Genomic DNA, 22,392 nt, shown 5'->3' with positions numbered 1-22,392 from the left:
GGTTTCTTGAATTTTTTGCTTTTACTGACAAGCCTAATGCAATTTTCTGTTGCCTTCAGTAGTGCAACTTTTAAATGATCCCATTTCTCTTGGACGCCATTTAAATTGCTCCAGTCTGACTTCTTTACACATATTCTAATTTTAGAAAAGTCTGTTTTTCTAAAGTCTAAAACTTTTGTTTCTGTGTGGTGTGACTCAGTCACTGTTCTTATATTAAACCACACTGATTGATGATCAATGGATCCTGAACTTTCACCTACAGTTATATCTGATACCAAATCTCCATTTGTTAACACTAAATCTAGTATGGCCTCTTTACGAGTTGGCTCCTCAACAACTTGTTTTAGAGACAATCCCAGTAGGGAGTTTAGAATATGTGTGCTCCTGGCACAATCAGCTATTTTTGTTTTCCAATTCACATCAGGAAGATTAAAGTTACCCATGATGATAACGTCCGCCTTCATTGTCATTTTAGCAATTTCCTCGACTTAGAGGTAAAGAGACAGCATATTTTGATATTGAAACAGTAGAATCCTTTCAATTAAAAAGCAGATGTTCTAAAACGTATCCATGTAAAGATACATTCTTTAGACTGATAAAAGATGTTATAGCTGGCTAGAATGTTACATTTCTTTTAATGAGCAATGATTAATGCAATTGTAACATAAAGTAGTCTTAATGGCAATTTCTTCACATTAACTGCACTTCTTGAACTAATGTTGGCAATGTAAAAAAAAAAAATGGGAGAAAAGTACTTATACTGACCATAAACATTTCTGGACAAGTCGCTCATAAATTGTTCTAGTAGACTTTGGGGGAAAAGTGTTGTCCCGACATGATCAAGGTAAGTCATATCTGCAAAATAGTAAAGAACCATTTAGTCACATAATAAAGTTTACTTTATTAGAACTACTATGTAGCTTAGTTATCTGCCATATAAAGATTAATATATCCCAGTTTTAATATACAGGGAGTCTATGTGGTTTATCCATTTTAAGTGACACTCCAGGCACTAACACAACAACTACGTATTTTATAGATATTGTCCTCATCTTCTTGTCCAGTTTATAGTTTTTGCAAAAATATACATGCGGAAACCATTTGTTTATTTAAATCAATAACTTTTTATTATTTTGTAAAGTAGACGTGCAAGTAGATACATATTTTTATTCCACATTCTGGCTTATTCTTGCTTTGTAGTGGAGGTTTTTGCCTAGGTCTTGCAAACAATGGTAGGATATGTGAATGTGCACTAGCTCTTGTTTAACTGATCAAATAATGGCTAACCCAAGTGAGCAGGTTTAAACCAGATAATGGATTGAAATTAAGTATTTACTTAGACAATAAAATTATAACACTCAGAAATTTTAAATGTGTAATCTTGTATTTTAAATTATATTAACAATGGCTGGACTTTTTGCACAACATCAATGTAACCTGGCAGCCAAGAAGAGGGGACTGGAATGCACATGTGTGAACAATTACAACTTCACTGTACTACTCAGTCGGGGTGCTAGACGCCGTTGAGTTAGCATGTGTACTGTGTCGCATTCAAAATGATTGAGCGAGTCGAGCTATGAATCTGCATCAAATTTTCCATTTAGAGAGCACTCCACTGCCCACATAGTAAAAAAATAACATTTAAAATAAGTATCACTATTTAGTAGATATATCACCAGTGAATATACACATTTTTCATGTATCTTAAGAGAGCTTGCAGAGGCTGCAGATCTTATGACCTTAAGTCCTCCTATTTTTTCCCCCAGAAGAGATTAAGTCTCTTCACAGGGAAATAAACAAACAGAGACTTCTCATTGGCCTGAAGTATGGAACTGAGGAGCCGGTCTGAGGTCTGTGAGGGGGGGGGGGGGGGTGGGGGGGGTTGCGCCAGGAACACTTAAATAGAGTGTGCCTGTCATTTTCAAGAGCTCTGGGGAGCTAACAGGAGGAGGCTGCAAACCTCCCTGGCTGTGTGAGGGGTGCATGTTAGGGGTGCAGTGTGTGTATGGGGGTACATTGTGTTTGTGAAGGATGTAGTATGTGAGAAGGATGTAGTGTGTGAGTGTGTGTGTGTGTGTGTGTGTGTGTGAGAGAGATGCATAGTGTGTGTATGGGGCAGTGTATGCATGAGGGGTGCAGTGTGGGTGTATTGGGACAGTGTGACAGACTGCCTGCCACCCCGACTGGGTGCCTTCGTCAAATGATGCTCCTAGTGCTTGCCAAGGACCATCAGAACCATGACCAGTAGGTAGACCTCTCTTAAATCCAGAGAGCAGGAACCAGGAACAAGAGCATAGCATATCAATCCCCAGAGTGTAGTTCTCCAATCCCCCAAACATAAGCCAAGACTTCATGAAGGGTAGAACAGGTCTGTTTAATGCAAGCCAGCACTCACAATTTATACAATTCCTCAGGCCAGAGGCACACCCTCTGTACCTGATGGAACACAGGCACACAAAGGACACAAACCAATCAGAACAATACAACAATATCTGACACTCCCACATACAGCACACAAGCCCTTCCCTCTGCCTGGGATATAATTAAAACCGCTAATATAATAACCTAATTATCCACAGACAGAAAAACACACATTTTCCCCAAAGTCTAGAAAACATCCCAAAACATAACACCCCCACATATTACATCCCTGGATAGCCCTGATCTGGGTGAGCAACATATCCAAAAATCACCCAGATCAGAGCAGGGGTTTAAAAGTTTTATGGAAGTCCCAAAACCGTTCCAGAAAATGTGGCTGTGCGGCCGGTCTATTTCAAATGCTAAGTTCATTTCAAATAGACGAACAGAAACCGTTTGTGCAAATAGTCAATGTTAAAGTGCCGTTCGAACTGTCGAAACGGCGTTCAACTCCAGTCGAAGAGTTGAAGTCCAGAGAAGGTAAAATTTCAGCGGTGTTCGTGCCGTCACGTGTCCATTTTGAGTTCCATGAATGCGACGACAAAACATAGCTGAACTCATTTGACTGAATTAAAATGGCCGCCGCCAAGTGTTCGAATGTTGAATGGCGACTACTTCGGCTGTATCCGAAGTGCCACTTCAAAGGTGTAGAACTGTTTCAATATAATTTAAAGGGGCAGAACCAGTGCCTTAAAACCCAATATGCCCAAATAGTGCTTTTAAAGGGCCATACATCCCAGGGGCCATAGTCACAGGGCAATAGGCTGGCAAGCACTCCTCTCCAAAACCCAGTGATGAAGGTGCTTTTGTCACAGGGGGAGACAAACCAGGTACCTGACCTTATGTCGTTCAGTACCTGAGTTAGTCGAGCAGCCCACCCAGAACCAAGTACTGCACCTGTAGTTCTCGGGTGTCCAGTTTTGTCCTGTCTGTCCCAGGATGCAAAGGGCACGTCCACCGCCCCCGATCTCCCTTGTGCTCCCAGGCATGGAGCTGTAGATACATGGTGGGCAGAAGCCAACTGCACTCTGCCCTGGTGCCAGCACTTCTGCTGGGGAGGCCTGCATGTATGCAGGCCCCAAACCAAGGCGCTGCTGAAGTGGAGAGGAGGGATCGCCTACCTCCTCCTCCTGGCACTCCTGTAGTGTGGGTTGGGGATCTGGACCGACTGTCCAGCATCCCTGTAGGGTTGGTGCAGAGACCATGGTCCCATCTGCACCCTCGGGGACAGGAGTGTCTCCCCTCTGTAGCTGGGAAGAGGGACCGGTGGTCTCCTCTCCCTGTAGGGTAAGCGGCCGCTGAGGAGAGAGAGGGATATGCTCCTCTCCCTGTAACACACAATGCCGCTGGAGAGCGAGACCGACCATCTCCACTCAATAACTTGTCCTGCCATTGGGGAGGGAGACCGGTTGTCTCCTCTCCCTGTGAAATGCATTGCCACTGGGAAGAGAGACCGGTTGTCTCCTCTCCCTGGTAGGTAAGCTTCTATTGGTGAGTAGGACCGACTGTCCCCCCTCCCTGTAACTCACCCTGCCACTGGGGAGAGAGAACGATGATCTCCTCTCCCTGTGAGATGCACTGCCGCTGGGGAGAGAGACCGATTGTCTTCTCTCCCTGTATTGCTGCTTGGTGCTGGGTAGTGGTAGCGACCATCTCCACTCCAAGTGATGCTTGCTGCTGCTGAGATGAGGGACTGACAGTCTCCTCCCTCTGTGAAACAGGCTGCCGCTAGGGAGAGAGACCGACCGTCTCCTCCCACTTTAGGATGCACTGCCGCTGGGGAGAGAGACCGATTGTCTCCTCTCCCTGTAATGCTGCTTGGTGCTGGGTAGTCGGAGCGGCCATCTCCACTCCCAGTGATGCTTGCTGCTGCTGAGATGAGGGACCGACATTCTCCTCTCTCTGTGACATGGGCTGCCGCTGGGGAGAGAGACCGGTTATATATATTTTCATATCCCCCCTTCCTTTTTACCTTTGCATGGGAGGGGGGGCAGTACTAAACCCTGATGGTCCAGTGGAGAAGCCCTAGTGGTCCAAGTGGTGAGAATTAACTCTTGTCATGGTGTTGCTATGGTAACTGCAGCAATCCACCGAGCTCGCAAGAGGAGAACACGGCAGAGCTGCAAGTTAGAGCTCCCCCGGGTCCGCTTTCCTTCCCCAGCCAGCTGCAGCATTTCAGTGCTAATGGGTTTGTAAGGGAGATCTCTGATCTCCCCTCCGGTCCTGCAGGGCCGGCAGGGGTGAGCGAGGCATGGACTGGTTCTCAGTGCTATGATCATGGCACACAATTTGGGAACCACTGGCTTATTGGGATGATGCAATGAGTGCAGCGCAAATAAAAGTGTGCACTGCGACTCCTGGCTTTTCCAAAAATGAAAATTACCTGAAGGGGAAGAGATTTCAGATGGTAGATGAAATTCAAGTTTCAGGTCAATAAGGTGAGGCAGCTGATGGCGATTCCAAAAAAGGTTTTTTTTGCAGAGCAGAGTGTTTTGAACAGTGGAAGAGAACTGTGATAACTCAAGGTGCCAACTTTGAAGGAGACTGAGGCATCATTAACCTATGCACAATATTTATTGTGCCATATATGCAAAAAATATACACACACACACACACACACAGGATCCAGCACACCCACTCATTCACTAAACAGCAATTTTATTCAAAGTTCATAGAATGTAACAGTTAAAAAAAAAAAAAAAAAAAGACACCTAACTTGGCAAAAATAATGGAGTTTGAATAAGGCCTCATTCCAGGTTTTGGCTCACTCCCCGGTTTTGCACCTCTCCCTGTTTCAGGTGCCAGGAGGAAGCATTTCCCAAGTAAGTCGATTAATCTCATAAGAGCAGGTATTAGGTTGTTAGAGTAGGACCAGCCAAGAATGGGATACATTGATTGTGTGGCAGGCTTATGCAATGTATGATCATATACTGTAACTATGCCCAGGCTATTTAGCCTCGGTGAGAAGTTGTTAAATCAACCATTACATTCTATGATACTTGAATATATATTTATTTTTTTTCTAAATGAAGTTTCCCCATCGCAAATACCCCCAAACAGGACATCCCCTGCTTGAGGTGCAGTGAAAGGCAAATACACTTACAGGAAACTCACTCCCACCAATATCTTCTTTCAAAAAGAATAGAAGAATGTCCGGGCACAAAACATGAAATCCACTAGCAGCCTTTTAACAGTAAAATATTAGCAACTTTTTTTCTATGTTATAGCCTTTCTTAATCCTGGATCCAAGAGATACAAAACGTTGCTGTTTATATGTCTATGTTTATATGCTGGAATAAAGGTTTCATAACCTTTTAAGGGAGGCAATGGTGGACCCGGGGCCTAAACACTGTTTTTAGCACTATATAGTCAGGAATACATGTTTGTATTCCTGATCATATAGTGTTCCTTTAATAATTAAATGGACACTATAGTCACCCAGACCAATGAATCCTATTGAAGTGGTGGTCTGTGTGCATTGTCCCTGTCCCACTCAGTCCTGCAATGATTACCTTGCAGGACTAAGACTGCCTCTAGTGGCTATCAGACATCCACTAGATGCACTTCCTCGACCCCAATGTACTCCAGGTCGCCTAAATTATGCTGATGTCCTTGTGCTATGCATGAGGACATCCAACATCAGAGGAAATCCCTTTAGGAAAGAATTTAAATAATGCTTTTCTATGGGTGGGGCCTAATGCGCTCTGAGAGCTCGTCGTGCATGGACATTAGGTTCCCCTGTCAAATGACTTCAGGAGAGGCGAAGCGCTAACCCTGCGCGAGAGAGATCGGGTGATTAAAGTAAGGGTTTTTAAACCTTTTACATGCCAGGGGGACCAGAGGGCACCATAGTTTTAGGACTTCAGATTTGTGTTCCTAACATTATAGAATCCCTTTAAAACCTTGCGTTTTCAGAAATACTCCAGATAAAATTAGATCAGCAATAAATTAAGTATTCATATAAATGAAATAAGAAAATATGTAAAAACTAGCAGATAAAAAATATTTGTTCTTCACTTCCATTACGCATTAAAAGGTGTAGGAGGTATGGTGTATCACTTATCCCTTTCTTTTGACACGGGCCCAGCTAAAATACACTGGACACAATACATTCTGAATCCTGGAATATGTGCCACTTACATTTTAATAGCTCATCTTCGTATAAGGATCTAATTCCCATGGCAGAGATAAATGATTAGAGAGTTAACATAATGTGTGGGAGTTCTCAGCGACTCTACTATGCCTTCTCCAGATTGTTTCCTGACTCATCCTTTGAGTTTTAGAACAAGTAAATTGCTAACAGTTTGTGACTGAACCTCTGGCAAGACAGTTAGTTCATGAGAAATTACTGTTTACAGACACCACACTTATAACAGTTGCCAAGTGTATTCACCACAGAGAGGGCACAGTAAATAGTGGTGCAGCAAAGTAAATCTGGTTAAATAGACAATCCACAGGCAATTTCACACCTAGTTTTACACAATACAGAGATAATGTGATAAACCAATAAAATAATGAAAAATCCCTCAATATACTACAGTAAAGGACAGATCGTCTGTACTGCAGGTATACGGGAGAATATTTTATATCTCAGCCAATCCTGCTCATGCTGCTATGTATGAGAGACCAGTCCATTGCAACAGGGGTTTATAGGAAATACCAAGCTACTACAGGTTTGTATACACAAATGTACGCTTCATCCCATCTTGTATGCCCTTTTACGAGCTAAGGTAGTTGCATTTCACATCTTTTGTCTTTAAACATCACATATGCGGCATAATGAAAAAACAGTACCAATAAGAAAGAGAATAGCTTTACATTTCTGAATATAGTAATCATCACAGAAAAGTAATGATGTTTAAATTACTGGCACCCCCATTTCTGATAAATCAGATACAATTTTATATCAGAACTGGGAGAGTCCTCTTGCTGCAGCTCTGAATGACTCCTGTGATGCCATATTTACCCACTGATAGGTGCTCTATCATATCAGTTGCGAGCCCAGGGTTGGAGCAACAAGGAAAACACTCCACCCAAGAAGCCATGTGAACTGGCCACACTATCCCCAAGTGCCTGCATCCAAATTGTGAAAACAAACTTGCCAGGGCCACCACTTGTTACAGGAACACTATAGGGTCCTTACCCTACCGTATTTAAAAAAAAAATTCAACCTCAGGCCCCCATGCTATCAAAACCAAAGTAATGTGTATTTAAACTACAATAAATGTGTTTACAGATCAGTCTGTGTAATGAAGATAAATGATTCTTGTTCTAAATTACATTTTAGTTGCATAAGTTATTAGTAAGTCACCTACCTCTGGCCTTCCCTGACCCCCTTCACACCCCTAAAATTAAAGCTTCCCTCTTTGTACATTTGAAATGTTGGGAGGTATTCCTTCCCCCTCACCCCCAATGACAAATGTGACCTTTCACTAATTTCCAACGGTCATAATATAACATGCTGATATGCTGAAGACTTTGGAAAATATTAAACACTATTATGGCACATACGGCTTTTCGAGACTGTGCTATTTCCTAATGTGATTGCCTTAAGCAGTATACTAAACAAAGCTTTCCTCTTAATTAGAGTTGCTTAATGTTATTTGTATGTTAGTCACCCTGTGGTCACACCATATAAATTAATGATATGCTATCCAATCTTTTCTAACAATAACAAATAACAGTGGGTTTGCACACAACTGCAAAGCATATGTATTACCAAATTGCTAAATATCATGCATATGTTACATTTCACACAGCTAGAAATAAAAGCCTCATGTAATTATTCCAACATCTACTGAGCATTATAACATTATAAAGCAACTCTGAAAAGAAAAGTAGTTGAAAGTGAATTTGCATTAATTGATGTGTTATTTACACACAGTGTTTAGCTGAATGCAAATAAACACTTTGCAGTGCATGTGGTGTCTAGTTCAATGAGCGGTAATGAACAAGTCTAGAATAACAAAATACAATTTAGAAAGCATACATCATAGAAGCTGACAAGTCACTAACTTACTGAGGAACGGTTTTACTCGATTGGAAACTAGCACATAATGAATAGGTGTACTTTTCACCAATGTACCTTAAAAATGATTTTGTGTTTTTTTACGACAATGATTACTTTCAAACAATAAAAGGTTGCCTTGGGTTGCTGCCGATAATTCATTTATTTTTCTGTCCGTATGGTTTCCGATAAATTTGTCACTATATTTTAAATATATTAAAGGAACACTATAGTGTTATTAATACAAAACTGTATTCCTAACACTATAGTGTCCCATCTGACTCAGAGGCATCCCCTGCGACCATGAAAGGCTTAAAAAAGCTCTTTCGGCATCAGCAATGGGGGGACCCTAATGCGCAGCAAAAGCCGCACGCGCATTTGGCCTTCTCCATAGAAAAGTATTGACTCAGTGTTTTCCAATGGGGATTCTCAAGATGCTGGATGTTAAACTATGTAAAAGGCCAGGAAGCCCCTTTAGAGGCTATCCGGGAGACAACCACTAGAGGCCGTCTTTACCCTGCAATATAAACATTCCGGTTTCTCTGAAACTGAAGTGTTTTACATTGCAGGGTTAAGGGGACAGGGACACTGCACCCAGACCATTTCAATGGGCTGAAGTGGTCTTGGTGCCTATAGTGTCCCTTTAACTATATAAAAAGAACTGTTTAGATAATGGATCAAAAGAGAACACTTTGCTACATACATATATGTTCACATTATAAGCTACATGTATAATATATTTTTCTGGTCAGAGGGCCATAAAGCATTGTGTAATTCTACTGTACAATAACTGTGAATCCACTTATCGGTGCCCTGATATAGAACATGGATTTCTCACAGGTAAACATATATAAACGTTTCCTTGAGGCAAAATAATTTATCAAGTATTGTGGCATTTTGCACTAAGAATAAGAAAAAAAAGATATTTAAAGAAAAATGTTATACATATGCAAAGTAAGCTGAATATTTAGCCTAAGAAAAAAACAATTACTAAATCAATAACTAAAAAAATAGCAAAAGTGTTTCACAGCAGATATATTCCATTGACCTAAAGCAATGTGACAACCTTATCCTCTAATCGAAGCCACTACATAATTATAGAAATGGAATATCCAACCTTCTTACACAGATCCAGAATTTAATTTCTGACTACTAATTGCATATTAGTCGTTGACACTAAATTAATTTTATATTGGTGATGAGATTTATTAAGAAAAAATTATTACAAAGTTCTATGCAACCTTTAGATTACAGTGCAAATTATGAGTGATGGGAAACTAGGAAAACAAAAATGCTTCTATGAACAAATGTGAGCAACTACAAAACCTTATAATTATACTTATTAAACATTTGCTATTTAAACTATAAAAAAGTATACAAGACGTAAGTACTTCAGTACTCTGACTAAAATCAGACAAGACTCCAATGAGGCCATATTCATCCCCAATTCTATGCACAAGCAGTAATTACTAAATAAAGTATGTTTCCAAGTTCCCCCTATAAAATCAATCAATCAGTAGCATAGCAGTTTCTATTCTCTTTGAGATATTTTTTTATATGATGTGGTGATTGGATATGATGTTCTCAGGACTCCCTAGTAACAAGGGAGGCCTGACAAGGGTCTTCTATTCACTTTCACGAAGCACAGGTTCAAGATTATTTATATATATATAAAGGTATAGGCTTGTGCTCTATGTCCTTTTCCTTTAAGCAATGGGAAGGAGGCAATAATCGCTAGGTAGTGTGAAAACCCACCGATGAAAAATTTCAGTTAGAATGATTTGCATTGTCTAAGCTATATGCTATGCATGCCACCAGGGCCGGCCTTAGGCAAATAGGCGCCCTGTGCGAAAAGTCTTCATGGCGCCCCCCCACCACCCACCAAGTTGCCTGAATACAGTAACACACACAGGCACCAGGGACGTGTATATCGTGAGGCAAACAAGGCATCTGCCTTAGGTGGCACTGCCTTAGGTGGCACTTTGCAGGGGGTGGCAAAAAAGCCGCCCCCAAACCCCCAGGCAGATCCCTTGCTTGCCTCACGTCCTGGGGGGCTCAAGAGCTGGCCGGCTGGCCATGTTTGAGTCGTCCCCCCCCCCTGAGGCTGGCAGCGGGCAGCGAAGGAGCATACTCACCTGAGCTCTTCCTGCTCAGCTCCCTCTGCGCTGCTTAATGAAGTCAGGAGCCGGAATATGACGTCAGTCCGGCTCCTGGCATCACTAAGAGCCGCCTACTCAGTCTGTGCGCCCCCTGCCTGCCCGCCCAGCAGCCACACTGGACTGCAGGCAAGAAATCCACTCCAGCTCTCCCATGGAGGCTGGGTGGATTTAAAATAAAATTTAAAAAATATTAGTTTGTGAGTGTTAGTGGAAATGTCTGTGTGTGTGTGTGTGTCTGTGAGTGTGTATGTCTAAGTGAATGTGTGTGTGTGTCTGTGAGTGAATGTGTGTGTGTGTGTGTCTGTAAGTGTGTGTGTGTGTGTCTGTGAGTGAATGTGTGTGTAAGTGTTTATGTGTGTGTGTGTGTCTGTGAGTGAATGTGTGTCAGTCAGTGAGTGTGTATGTGTCAGTGAGTGAGTGTGTATGTGTCGGTCAGTGGGGGCATGCGTCTTTCAGTGAGTGCATGCGTCTGTCAGTGAGAGTGTGCATCTGTCAATGTGTGTCCAAGTAATAGTGTGTGTGTGTATGTCATTGTTTGTCAGTGTATATGAGAGTGTGTGTCTGTCAGTGAGTGTGCGTCTGTCAGTGAGTGAGCGTCTGTCAGTCAAAGTGCGGCCTTGACAGGAAGGGGTGGGGGAAATTTAAACTTGGTTACAGGCATGTACACACACACACACTCAGTTAAAGGCAGTCACACATGCAGGCACAGGCACACACAATGGCACAGCTACAGCGACACACACAATTAGAGTCACACACAGACAGTCACACACACAGACAGTCACACACACAGACAGTCACACACACAGACAGGCAGTAACACACAGACAGGCAGTCACACACAGACAGTTACAGACAGACAGACAGTTACAAACAGACAGACACACACAGGCAGGCAGACAGTCGCACACAGGCAGTCACACACAGGCAGTCACACACGCAGGCAGGCAGTCACACACGCAGGCAGTCACACACAGACAGACAGTTAGACAGGCAGACACACACACAGACAGTCACACACACAGGCAGTCACACACACACACAGGCAGTCACACACACAGGCAGTCACACACACAGGCAGTCACACAGACAGACAGTCACACACACACAGGCAGTCACACAGACAGACAGTCACACACACACAGGCAGTCACACACACAGACAGGCAGTCACACACACACACACAGACAGGTAGTCACACACAGACAGACAGTTACACACAGGCAGTCAGGCAGACAGACAGTCACACAGCCACATGGGACATGTGGGGGGGGGGCTATAGGGACACATGGGGGCTATAATGAGACACATGGGGCTGGGGAGGGGGCTACACATGGGGCTATAAGGACATATGAAGGGCTGGGAGGGGGTACAGGGACACATGGAGGGCTGGGGGGGCTATAGGAACACAGGAAGGGCTGGAGGGGGGGTATAGGAGTAAATGAAGGGCTGGGAGGGGGTACAGGGACACATGGAGGGCTGGGGGGGCTATAGGGACACATGAAGGGCTGGAGGGGGGTATAGGAGCATATGAAGGGCTGGGAGGGGGTACAGGGACACATGGAGGGCTGGGAGGGGGTACAGGGACACATGAAGGGCTGGAGGGGGGTATAGGAGCATATGAAGGGCTGGGAGGGGGGAATAGTGGGACACATAGAGGGCTGGAAAAGAGGGCTAACAGGCAAACAGTCACACTTACCTCTATCCAGTGGATGCAGCTGGCTGATGGGGAAGCAGGGACTCCTTCCCTCTTCCTGTGCAGCAGGGGCTTCGGGAGGTATTAGCCCCGCCTCTGCCTTGCGATAAGCCCCGCCCCCGCAGCTCGATAAGCCCCGCCCCCTCTGCCGCAATTTTTTTAATTTATTTTTTTAAATAGACCCTGACACCGGCCATGTGCGGGCTGTGTCGGCTGTCAGGGCGCCCCCTGCTCCATGGCGCCCTGTGCGGCCGCACAGCTCGCACACCCCTAAGGCCGGCCCTGCATGCCACCCCTTTTGTAGCAAAACGTTGACCTAATGTGTGCAACCTCCCACAATAACTGCAGAGCTGCTTCAAGATATTTGTGGTGCTTTTAGTTGGTTTAGGAAAACCATAAAATGATGTTAGGAAGACATAGGTGTCCAACCTTTTGGCTTTCCCAGGTCACAATAAGCGAAGAGGAATTGTCGTGAGCCACACATAAAATATATAACACCATTTTTCTAAGTTTTTCATTTGGTTAGCAGACAACTCCCTTATTTGTTATTCTTATGTGTAATTGTCATATTTAAGAATTCAAACTTAACGAGTTATCAACTAAACACATACACTAGTATATACATATTCACATAACCACAGATATATATATATCTGTACTCATGTGTTGATCCCATAGGCGTTTGTGATGTGCGATCATGTGCCTACGCAAAGCAGTTGTACCTAGGTGGGTGTTGGACTTCCCACGACTCAGTTTCCTTTGGCACAAGTTGCAAATGGCATCGCTGTTGTCAGAGGCAGACACACAAAAAAAATTCCACACTGCTGAGCTCTGCAATGACGGCATTCTGGTGGTGGACACAGCATGCGTTGATTGGCGTGCTGTCGGGCTGACCCTGGGTGCCGATGCATGCTGTCTGACTGTGCCACTAGCTCCTTGCGACGACCTCCCCCTGCTTCCAACTCGCCTCCTCCTCCTCCTCTCTGTCTCCCAATCTAAACTTTCACCCTGTTCTTCTTCTTGCCGAGCGGGCACCCACGTGACATCCATGGACGCATTGTCATCATCAACCACTTCACTTGTATCTGACAACTCAGCAAAGGAAGCAGCAGCGGGTACAACATCATCATCATCACACCATATGTCCATGTGTGTAATGCTGCCTGACTGAGACATATCCCTGTTATCTACATCCTCTGGCAATAATGGTTGCGCATCACTCATTTCTTCAAACGGATGTGTAAATAACTCCTCTGACATACCAAGTGAAGCGGCTGTGGTGCTAGTGTTGGTGGTGGCGGCAGGCGGGTGAGTGGTATCTTGAGACGTGCCCGAAGCTAAGCTGGAGGAGGATGGTGCGTCAAGGTTCCGAGCGGAAGCTGTAGAAGATTGGGTGTCCTGTGTTAGCCAATCAACTATGTCCTCAGAACTTTTCAAGTTCAGGGTACGTGGCCTCTGAAAACTGGCCATTATTCTAGGGCAAAAGGGAATCACAGCACCACGACCACGATGGCCCCTGCGGGGTGGCCTGCCTCTGCCTGTCATTTTTTTGGGGATTAGTGGTACTATGCGTCCAAGCTACTGTGAGACCAGATATGAGTAGCACTGTGCACTGGCAGAGGTTGGCAGAGTACACGCTGTAGGCCTGACACACCCGCTTGAAGACAACTAACTGCTATTCAATCTATAACAGTGAAAAAAGTTTTTTGGTTTTAAATGCACGCTATTGTGACACCAGATATGAGTGGCAATGTGCACTGGCAGAGGTTGGCAGAGTACACGCTGTTGGCCTGACACACAGACGCTTACAGACAACTAACTGCTATTCAATCTATTACAGTGAAAAAAAAAGTTTTGGGGTTTTTAAATGCACGCTATTGTGCCACCAGATATGATTGGCACTGTGCACTGGCAGAGTACACGCTGTTGGCCTGACACATAGACGCTTGCAGACAACTAACTGCTATTCAATCTATTATAGTGAAAAAAAAAGTTTTTGGGTTTTTTAAATGCACGCTATTGTGCCACCAGATATGAGTGGCACTGTGCACACTGGCAGAGTACACGCTGTTGGCCTGACACACAGACGCTTGCAGACAACTAACTGCTAATTAATCTATTACAGTGAAAACATTTTTTTGTTTTTAAATGCAAGCTATTGTGACACCAGATATGAGTGGTGGCACTGGGCAAGTGGGCACAGTATCCACTGTGAGCCTGACACAGAAGCTGGCAGGCAACTGCAATTAGATTACACAAAAAAAAAAAAAGCAGGCTGATGTTCTAGCCCTAAAAAGGGCTTTTTGGGGTGCTGTCCTTACAGCAGAGATCAGATGAGTCCTTCAGGACTGCAGTGGACACTGAATACACTAGCCTAGCTATACATTTCCCTATCAAATGAGCAACAGCTACACTTTCCCTCCTCTATCTAAGAATGCAGCTTCAGAATGAATCTAAAATGGATGCTGTACAGGAGGTGGGAGGGTCTGGAAGGGAGGGTCTGCTGCTGATTGGCTGGAATGTGTCTGCTGACTGTGAGGCACAGGGTCAAAGTTTAGTCAATGATGACGAATAGGGGGCAGATCGAACCGCGCATGTGTTCGCCCGCCGTGGTGAACGCGAACACGCTATGTTCGCCGGGAACTATTCGCCAGGGAACAGTTCGGTACATCACTACACCTCAGCCCAGGCACAAGAGATTGCATACTTCCATGGGCGAATCTCCACAACTGAAGACTAACTGGAGGACCTCAACAACAGATTTAGACGCAATAACATCCGCGTCCGAGGCCTAACAAAGTCCGCTTTTGCTTATACCCACACTCAGGAACATTTTCACCCCCCTTTCCCCCGACCCTGACCATGTCACGTAGATAAGCCCCTACAAGATAGAACCTCGAAGCTAATACCCTTCCGTTCACCCGGTAGACCCTCCCATGCCCCACTACACAAGGTACCTACAAAGCTAGCCTAGCCCTGAATGGCTATCGCAAAGTCGAACCCAATACTGCCACGATGGAACACCTCCCCCACATCCGAAATTGTTACCACTAGGTTCCCCAGGGAGGGCGACCGCACTCCCACTTGAGAGAAATCAACAGAGCCGGCAAGGGCGACAACTCCTCCCCTCACCCACCCATTATCGCAATGTGCCATATTCAGCTACAGGAGCTGCGGTCTCCCCCATCCCCACCCACTAGATGGCCCTGGAAGAGGACAGAGCAATGAGGAGGAGAGAGTTAACCCTTCACCTAAGTAGACAGAACAGGTTATCCAGGACAGACCCCCCCTCCCACCCCTATAACCCGTCCATGATATCAATCACCCCCCGTGAGCCATGCACTTACCTGCTCTAAATCACAGGAAGACTGGGGTTGAGCTGGACACCAGGCTCCCCTTTATTGCCTACCTCCTCACAATCTGCGTGCTAACACTCCGACTTAATTACTTACCTGAGGCCAGGTCTGTACACACCCAACGCGATTTTACACCGCAAGCTTAGCTTTAACAATTAGGGTACACCACCCTGACTGCCACTCCACTGGCCGGGTCGCTACACCGAACACACCTAGAGAAAGGTAACGGACAGACTATACCCCCAACCCCCCCATGTATGCCCCTCCAACCCACAAACCAAATGACGCATCTTACTCTGAGCTCCTGGGGACACCCGACGGACGCCGTTGCTGCTGCTGGGTTGGTCCACGCACCACAATACCCTGTTCACTCCTCATAGTCAACCAGTAAGCTAGGACTCCCAGTTCTACCTGTTCACTAAAAGATTATAGTTCTTAAAGTTACACCCCTTACAATTGCCTCACACGTGGGACAGCAAGTGGTGCATATGGCAACAAGGATCTGCTACCCTGAGCCACACCACGAGCACAGCACGGACAACAGTGCAGGGGAGGGGAAGAGATGGGGATGTGAAAACCCTTCCTCTTCTCTACTTCTTCTCACCCTAACTGGGTCCCTATAAGGACTACACCCACGCTACCCCCAAGGCAACCTCGCTGACCTCCATTGATACCTGGCAGCAGGCACGTAAGACCAGTGTTTCTTACCCACACCTTACACACACCCCCTACCTGTCCTATCTCCCCTCCTGCCACTCTCACAAACCTACTACTCACTAACCTCCCCCTCTCATCTCCGCCCTCCCCTCCACCTCAACATTGCACCCCAGGCCCCCCCTCCCACTCTGCGGCTGCTAACTCGCTCAAGCCGAACCTCCTGACTCCGCCACAGCCCTCCCCCCCCCGAAAGAGCACGGCAACAATGCAAAAGACCATCTCCTGAATCTTCCTTAACTGCAAGTAGCTGAACAACCCCGCACACAGAGACATCCATACAATACATACATACATGCACACAGAGACATACATACATACATACAGGCACACAGATACATACATACATACAGGCACACAGATACATACATACATACATGTCTCTTACCCCCAGCCCCTTTCTTAGTTTTTTTTTCTCCACCACAGTCCCTCTATGTGGCTATTTCTCCCTTTAGTCTGTGTTGTGTGTCCCTCCCCTCCAGATACCTTTGTGTGTCTTATCTTCCAAGCCATGTAGACATAGATATGCAGGCAAAAAACAGTCATTTTACTTACCGGAAATTCCTTTTTTCTTAGTATAGTGGCAGTACTTACAAGTGGGATGTTCCTTAGGATTCTGGACAAGAAGCTCCCCCTTTTTTAGAATTTAAATGCTGTGCTCCGCCTGCTGCCTCCATATAAGCTGTAACTCAGAGACACTCACCAGTAATACAAAAGAACCAAACGGAGACCGAATGATGCATAGAATTTAATATATTTGAAAGCGGAGGGAAAGCCAGTACTGCCACTATACTAAGAAAAAAGGAATTTACGGTAAGTAAAATTACTGTTTTTCCCTTCGTATAGTGGCAGTACTTACAAGTGGGATATAGCAAGACCCCTGCATACAACAAAGGGTGGGAACTCAGCAGGCCACAGCTTGTAGCACCTTACGCCCATAGCAGCTTCAGATGATGAGAATACGTCCAGCCTACAATGCTTGATAAAAGTATGTAAGGAAGACCAAGCAGCAGCTTTGCAGATGTCTTCAGGTGAGGCGGCTGCTTTTTCAGCCCAGGAGGTCGCCATAGCTCTAGCGGCACGAGCCTTTAAAGGGAAACTAAGGGGAATCCCTTTGGATTGATAAGCCAACCTGATTGTATACGTTAGCCATCTGGCCAAAGAGGATCCTGAGACAGCACAACCCCTGTTAGTGCCATGAAAGAATACAAATAGATGATCTAAGGATCTAATCCCGGAGTCTTCTGAAGACAGATTTTCAGGGATCTTCTAACATCTAGGAGATGTCACATTCTTTCCAGATCCGACGTAGGAAAATGACAAAAACCCGGTAGGACAATAGGTTGGTAATCGCAGCACTAGAAATAACCTTAGGCAAAAAAGAAGGCTTGGTGTGCAGGACCACCTTGTCTTGATGAAAAAAAGGTGAATTCCGGAGAGAAAGAGAGAGCTCGGATAACACCTACTCAACTAGCAGAGGTGATAGCCACCCGGAAAACCGTCTTGAAGGTAAGAAACTTGATAGGAACCTCCAGAAAATGTTCAAATGGTGGTTCACAAAGGGCTCGAAGCACCAGAGACAAATCCCAAGTGGGGAAAGGTACTAACTTAGGAGGCCTCTTAAGCCTTATGGACTTAAGAAATCTTAGAAAAAAGCAGGTTTGAGGCAAAGTCACGAACCAGGAAGTGATTTAGAGCTGAAATCTGGCCTTTGAGCGTAAAAACTCCCAGGCCGGCTTCAAACCCATCTTGCAAAAAGGAAAGAATTTCCGGGATAGAGGCTTTGGCCGGATCCAACCTCGAAGTGAACACCAGGTTCTGAACTTCATCTAAACTCTGAAATAGATTTTCGAAGTGGACCAGCGGACAGAAGACAGCAACACATCACATAAAGGTCAGAGAGACCATGGCCTTGAAGGATAACCCTTGCAGCAACCATGCCGTCAGGTGAAAAATCTCCAGAGTTTCCACGGGGAGAGTCACATTCTCCAATATTTGAGAAGAGACTGGAGATGCCAACGTGAGATTGTCAAGTTTTCCACTTCCGAATACCAACTCCTGTTCGGCCAGAAGGGCAGGACTGCCAATTACTTGCCTTCTCCATCTTACTTATGAACAATCCGTGGTATAAGAGCGACAGGAGGGAAAACATAAGCCCTGTCGAAGGTCCAAGGTATCGATAGACCGTCTAGGACAACTGGGTAATCTCCTGAATGGAGAGAAGCAAATCATTGTACTTTCCTGTTTCTCCTTGTGGCAAACAGGTCTATCTCCGGCCTGCCGAAGCGTGAACCCAGCTCCAAAAAAAAAAAAATTTGGCTTGACAGTGCCCAGTCTGCCTGAGACCAAAGTCTACGGCTGAGGCCGTCTGCAATAACGTTTAGAGACCCTCTGATATGGGTAGCTGATATAGCGAGAAGATTCACTTGAGCCCAAGACATATGTGGTAGCAGAGCTCTTGCAGAGCTTTTACCTTCGTGCCACCCTGGCAATTCAAAAAAAAAAAAAACACTGTAGTGGCGTTGTCCGACTGAATCCTCATTGACTGATGATGGCTGAACGGAAGGAAACCAGTGCCTTCCAAACCGCAATTAATCCCTGAAATTCGAGGAAGCGCCTGCCTCCACTCTGTTCCAAAGACCTTGATGGAACTGAGAACCTAGAAGGGCGCCCCAACCCATCTGGGAGGCATCTGTGGTTATCATAAACCATTGTTTCTGAGCAAACGATAGGCCCTTTGATATTTTGCTTCTGTGTTTCCACCAATTCAGTTGTCTTCTCACCTCTTTGGACAGGTGTAAGGGAGAGACTAGATCTTCCCGTTTCCGTGTCCATTGGGAAAGGATGTCCCATTGCAATGGTTTTGATACTGCCTTTGTCCAGGCCACTGCTGGGATTGCAGAAGCGAGGAGGCCTAGAAACCTCATAGCATCCCTGATTGAACTTAGGTTTATATGGAGCTCGATACGGCTTTTAAAATCCTAATTTGTATCACTATGGTAGAAAAAGAGAGAGGGACTGTGAATTTTCTCGAAGACCCAAGAACTCTAGACTTCGCGACGCAGTCAGCTTGGATTATTCCAGGTTCAGGATCCAACCGAGATCTCTTAAACCCTTCATTGTAATCTTGATATGAAGATTTAGCAGTTGTCTTGATTGGGCCTTCAGGAACCAAACGTCCAGGTATGGAACAATCGAGATACCTTTCAGACGTAAAACTGCCGCTATGGGTGCCAGGATTTTCGTAAAACTCGTGGAGCTGAGGAACAGGCCGAAGGGAAGAGCCTTGAATTGTAAATGGAGAATCCTTCGCTTTCTTGTTAGAACAGCGAATCTGAGAAACTTCCAGGAAGATTCTGAAACAGGTACATGGAGATAAGCATCTTTAAATCTAACTTGCCCTGTAATCTCCCTTGTGTAGAATGTGCGCTACCGACAGAATATTTTCCATACGGAACTTCTGGTACGGTATGCAGGTGTTGACATGTTTCAGGTCCAGGATCGGCCGAAAGGATCCATCTGGTTTTTGAACCAGGAAAAGGCGTGAGTAAGCACCCTGAAATTCCCAACGTTTGGGTACCTTCTCTACCACATCTTTGCTTAAAAGAAGGAGTTCTTCTGTTAGGAGAGCCTCTGTTTTGAAGGATAGCTTGACAGAAGGATGGATGGACGAGGTCTTGACAAAAACTTTATCTTGTAACCTTCCGAAACGGTTCTTATAATCCGCCCATCTGAAGTACTCTAATTCCATTTGTGGGTGACGAACTGAAGGCGTCCTTCTACTCTTTTGGCGTCAAAACTTCCTCTTTTTGTCTTGCCTGGTGGATTCCTGTCTAGACCACTGGCTGTTGATCCCACCATGTTTGTGAAACCTGCGAAACCGCCCCTGGTAACGAAAGGACCGCTGACCCTTTCTTGGTTCCAGAGGTAGGGCTTTCTTTGTATCCGACATCTGTTTAATAATGTCTTCCAAAGGAGTACCAAAAACATTTTTTGCCTCTCAAAGGGTAATTCACAAAAGGCTGCCTTGGATGCAGAATCAGCTGTCCATGTTCGTAGAAAAAAGTGCTCTTTTGGCTACTGATGACAACTCCATGATTCTTGCTGATAGACGAAGAAACTCCTCAGAGGCATCTGCAAGGCATTGGAAGATGGAAGGATCTGTATCGGATTTTCCCATAAGGGAATCTTCCAGGGCTTGAAGCCACATGCTCTGAGCTCTGAGAAACGCTGAACCTGTAATTTCAGCTCTGCACTGATATCCTGCGGCCTGGAAAATTCTTCTGTATGAAGTTCCCTCGTTTGTCCATTGGGTCTTTAAGACCTGAAACTTCTCCAATGGGTATAGTGGTTTTCTTCGACAGCCGGCAATCTGAATATCCACTTAGGAAGATCTTCCCCTTTGTCTTCAGACTGTAGCTTAAACCTCAGTTTAAAATGCTTTGAAATAAATGCACGTCTTTCAGGCTTCTTCCATTCCTTATGAAAGACATCCAAATTTTTAGGAGGCATTGGGAAACCTTTAACCTTACCCTTGGTAGGTTCAGTTTCTTGGACAGCCGTCATTACTTTAATACATTTCTTCAGCTCTTCTGGTGGGAAGCCCTCCTCCACACTTGAAGCCAGGCTGGAAATATCTGAAGGGGAAGAAAAAAAAAATTCTCCTGAAGAGACGTCAGACACAGAAGGAGATCTATTCCTCCTACGTTTTTTAGGCAGATTTCCTTGAATAGCCGCTGTTACTTTACAGAATCTTAAAAGACTCAAATGTCTGGAACAAATTTTCCCGAAACCAGCCCAGGAAGGATGCCATATCCGTCTGTTTTGTTTTCTCCAGAAATTCTGAAGCGCACATGATTACATGTCTTTTTGCGACATCCGTCAGGTAGAGGTACAGCACATTCCAGACAAGATAAATGCTTAGACTTGCTTGTGGCTTTTTTAGGAACAGATGTTGACATCTTGTCTTTATCTGCCTTATCCAGATATATAGGGCTGGACATATATGTGAAATACCAATAGTAAAATTAATAAAATACAGTAAAGAAGCATGCATAAGCATAGGTGAAATAAAAGGAGAGTTTAAAAGTTAAACCTCACCTTAAACCACCTAAGGTCCGTGTAGGAGGGCTGGAGACACGGAGAACCAGAACTGGACACCCCCCCTTGGGGTAAGAAAGGTTCTGCACAGCTTTGTAATCAAAAATTTTTTGAATTTGGCGCCAACACCGTCTCGCGCAGTAGCGCGATTCTGTGTTTGGTGGAACGCAATGCCTCCTGCGCGTGCGTTCCACCGCTGTGCGCATGCGTAAAGCCACGAGGAGGACCGCCCGGGAACTCAACGAGCAAGCCACATAAAGTGCAGGATCCGGTCGCGTTCCGTAACGCGAAACCAGAAGCACTGTGCCACTCAGATCCCGCCCGGGGAGCTATCGGGCACTAACCTCCTCGATCAGCAGCCTGTGCTGATCGCACCATTCTCCACCAGACCGGGGGAAACCTGTCCGTCCCGTTTGCCGGGACAAGAAGAACTGGTGAGTGTCTCTGAGTTACAGCTTATATGGAGGCAGCAGGCGGAGCACAGCATTTAAATTCTAAAGAAGGGGGAGCTTCTTGTCCAGAATCCTAAGGAACATCCCACTTGTAAGTACTGCCACTATACGAAGGGAAAATACATACATACTTACACGATCATAGAGGCACACAGACATTGTTTTTCAGGCACACAATCAAACAATGTCATACAGGTACACGGTCATACAAACACAGACATAATCATACAGAGACATATAGACAGAGAGATACAGACATACAGAAACAGTCACACAGAGGCATACAGGCAGGGACATGCACACATACAGAGACATACACACATACAGAGGTACAGAGACATGCAGGGATATAGAGGCATACAGGCATACAGAAACATACATACAGAGACGTAAAGGCATGCAGATACATACATACATGTGTACAGAGCCATACATACAGAGACAGACATGCACACAGAGACATCCATACAATACATGCACACAGACATAC

The 22,392-nt window shown here is 45.1% G+C and overlaps 1 protein-coding gene across 1 annotated transcript in view; it reads right to left on the bottom strand.

Annotated features, from left to right (window-relative positions):
* MOCOS (molybdenum cofactor sulfurase) overlaps positions 1-22,392 on the bottom strand; it is a 560,804-nt gene that overhangs the window by 487,743 nt on the left and 50,669 nt on the right. The window contains exon 2 of the mRNA XM_063451877.1: positions 766-855. Coding sequence (XP_063307947.1) covers positions 766-855 — 90 coding nt within the window. The remainder of the gene's footprint in view (positions 1-765; positions 856-22,392) is intronic.

The sequence above is a fragment of the Pelobates fuscus genome, chromosome 4 (assembly GCF_036172605.1).
Source record: "Pelobates fuscus isolate aPelFus1 chromosome 4, aPelFus1.pri, whole genome shotgun sequence".
In the NCBI taxonomy this organism is placed as follows: domain Eukaryota; kingdom Metazoa; phylum Chordata; class Amphibia; order Anura; family Pelobatidae; genus Pelobates; species Pelobates fuscus.
The sequence above is the reverse complement of the archived record's forward strand: the minus strand, read 5'-3'. Positions and strand labels throughout refer to the sequence as shown.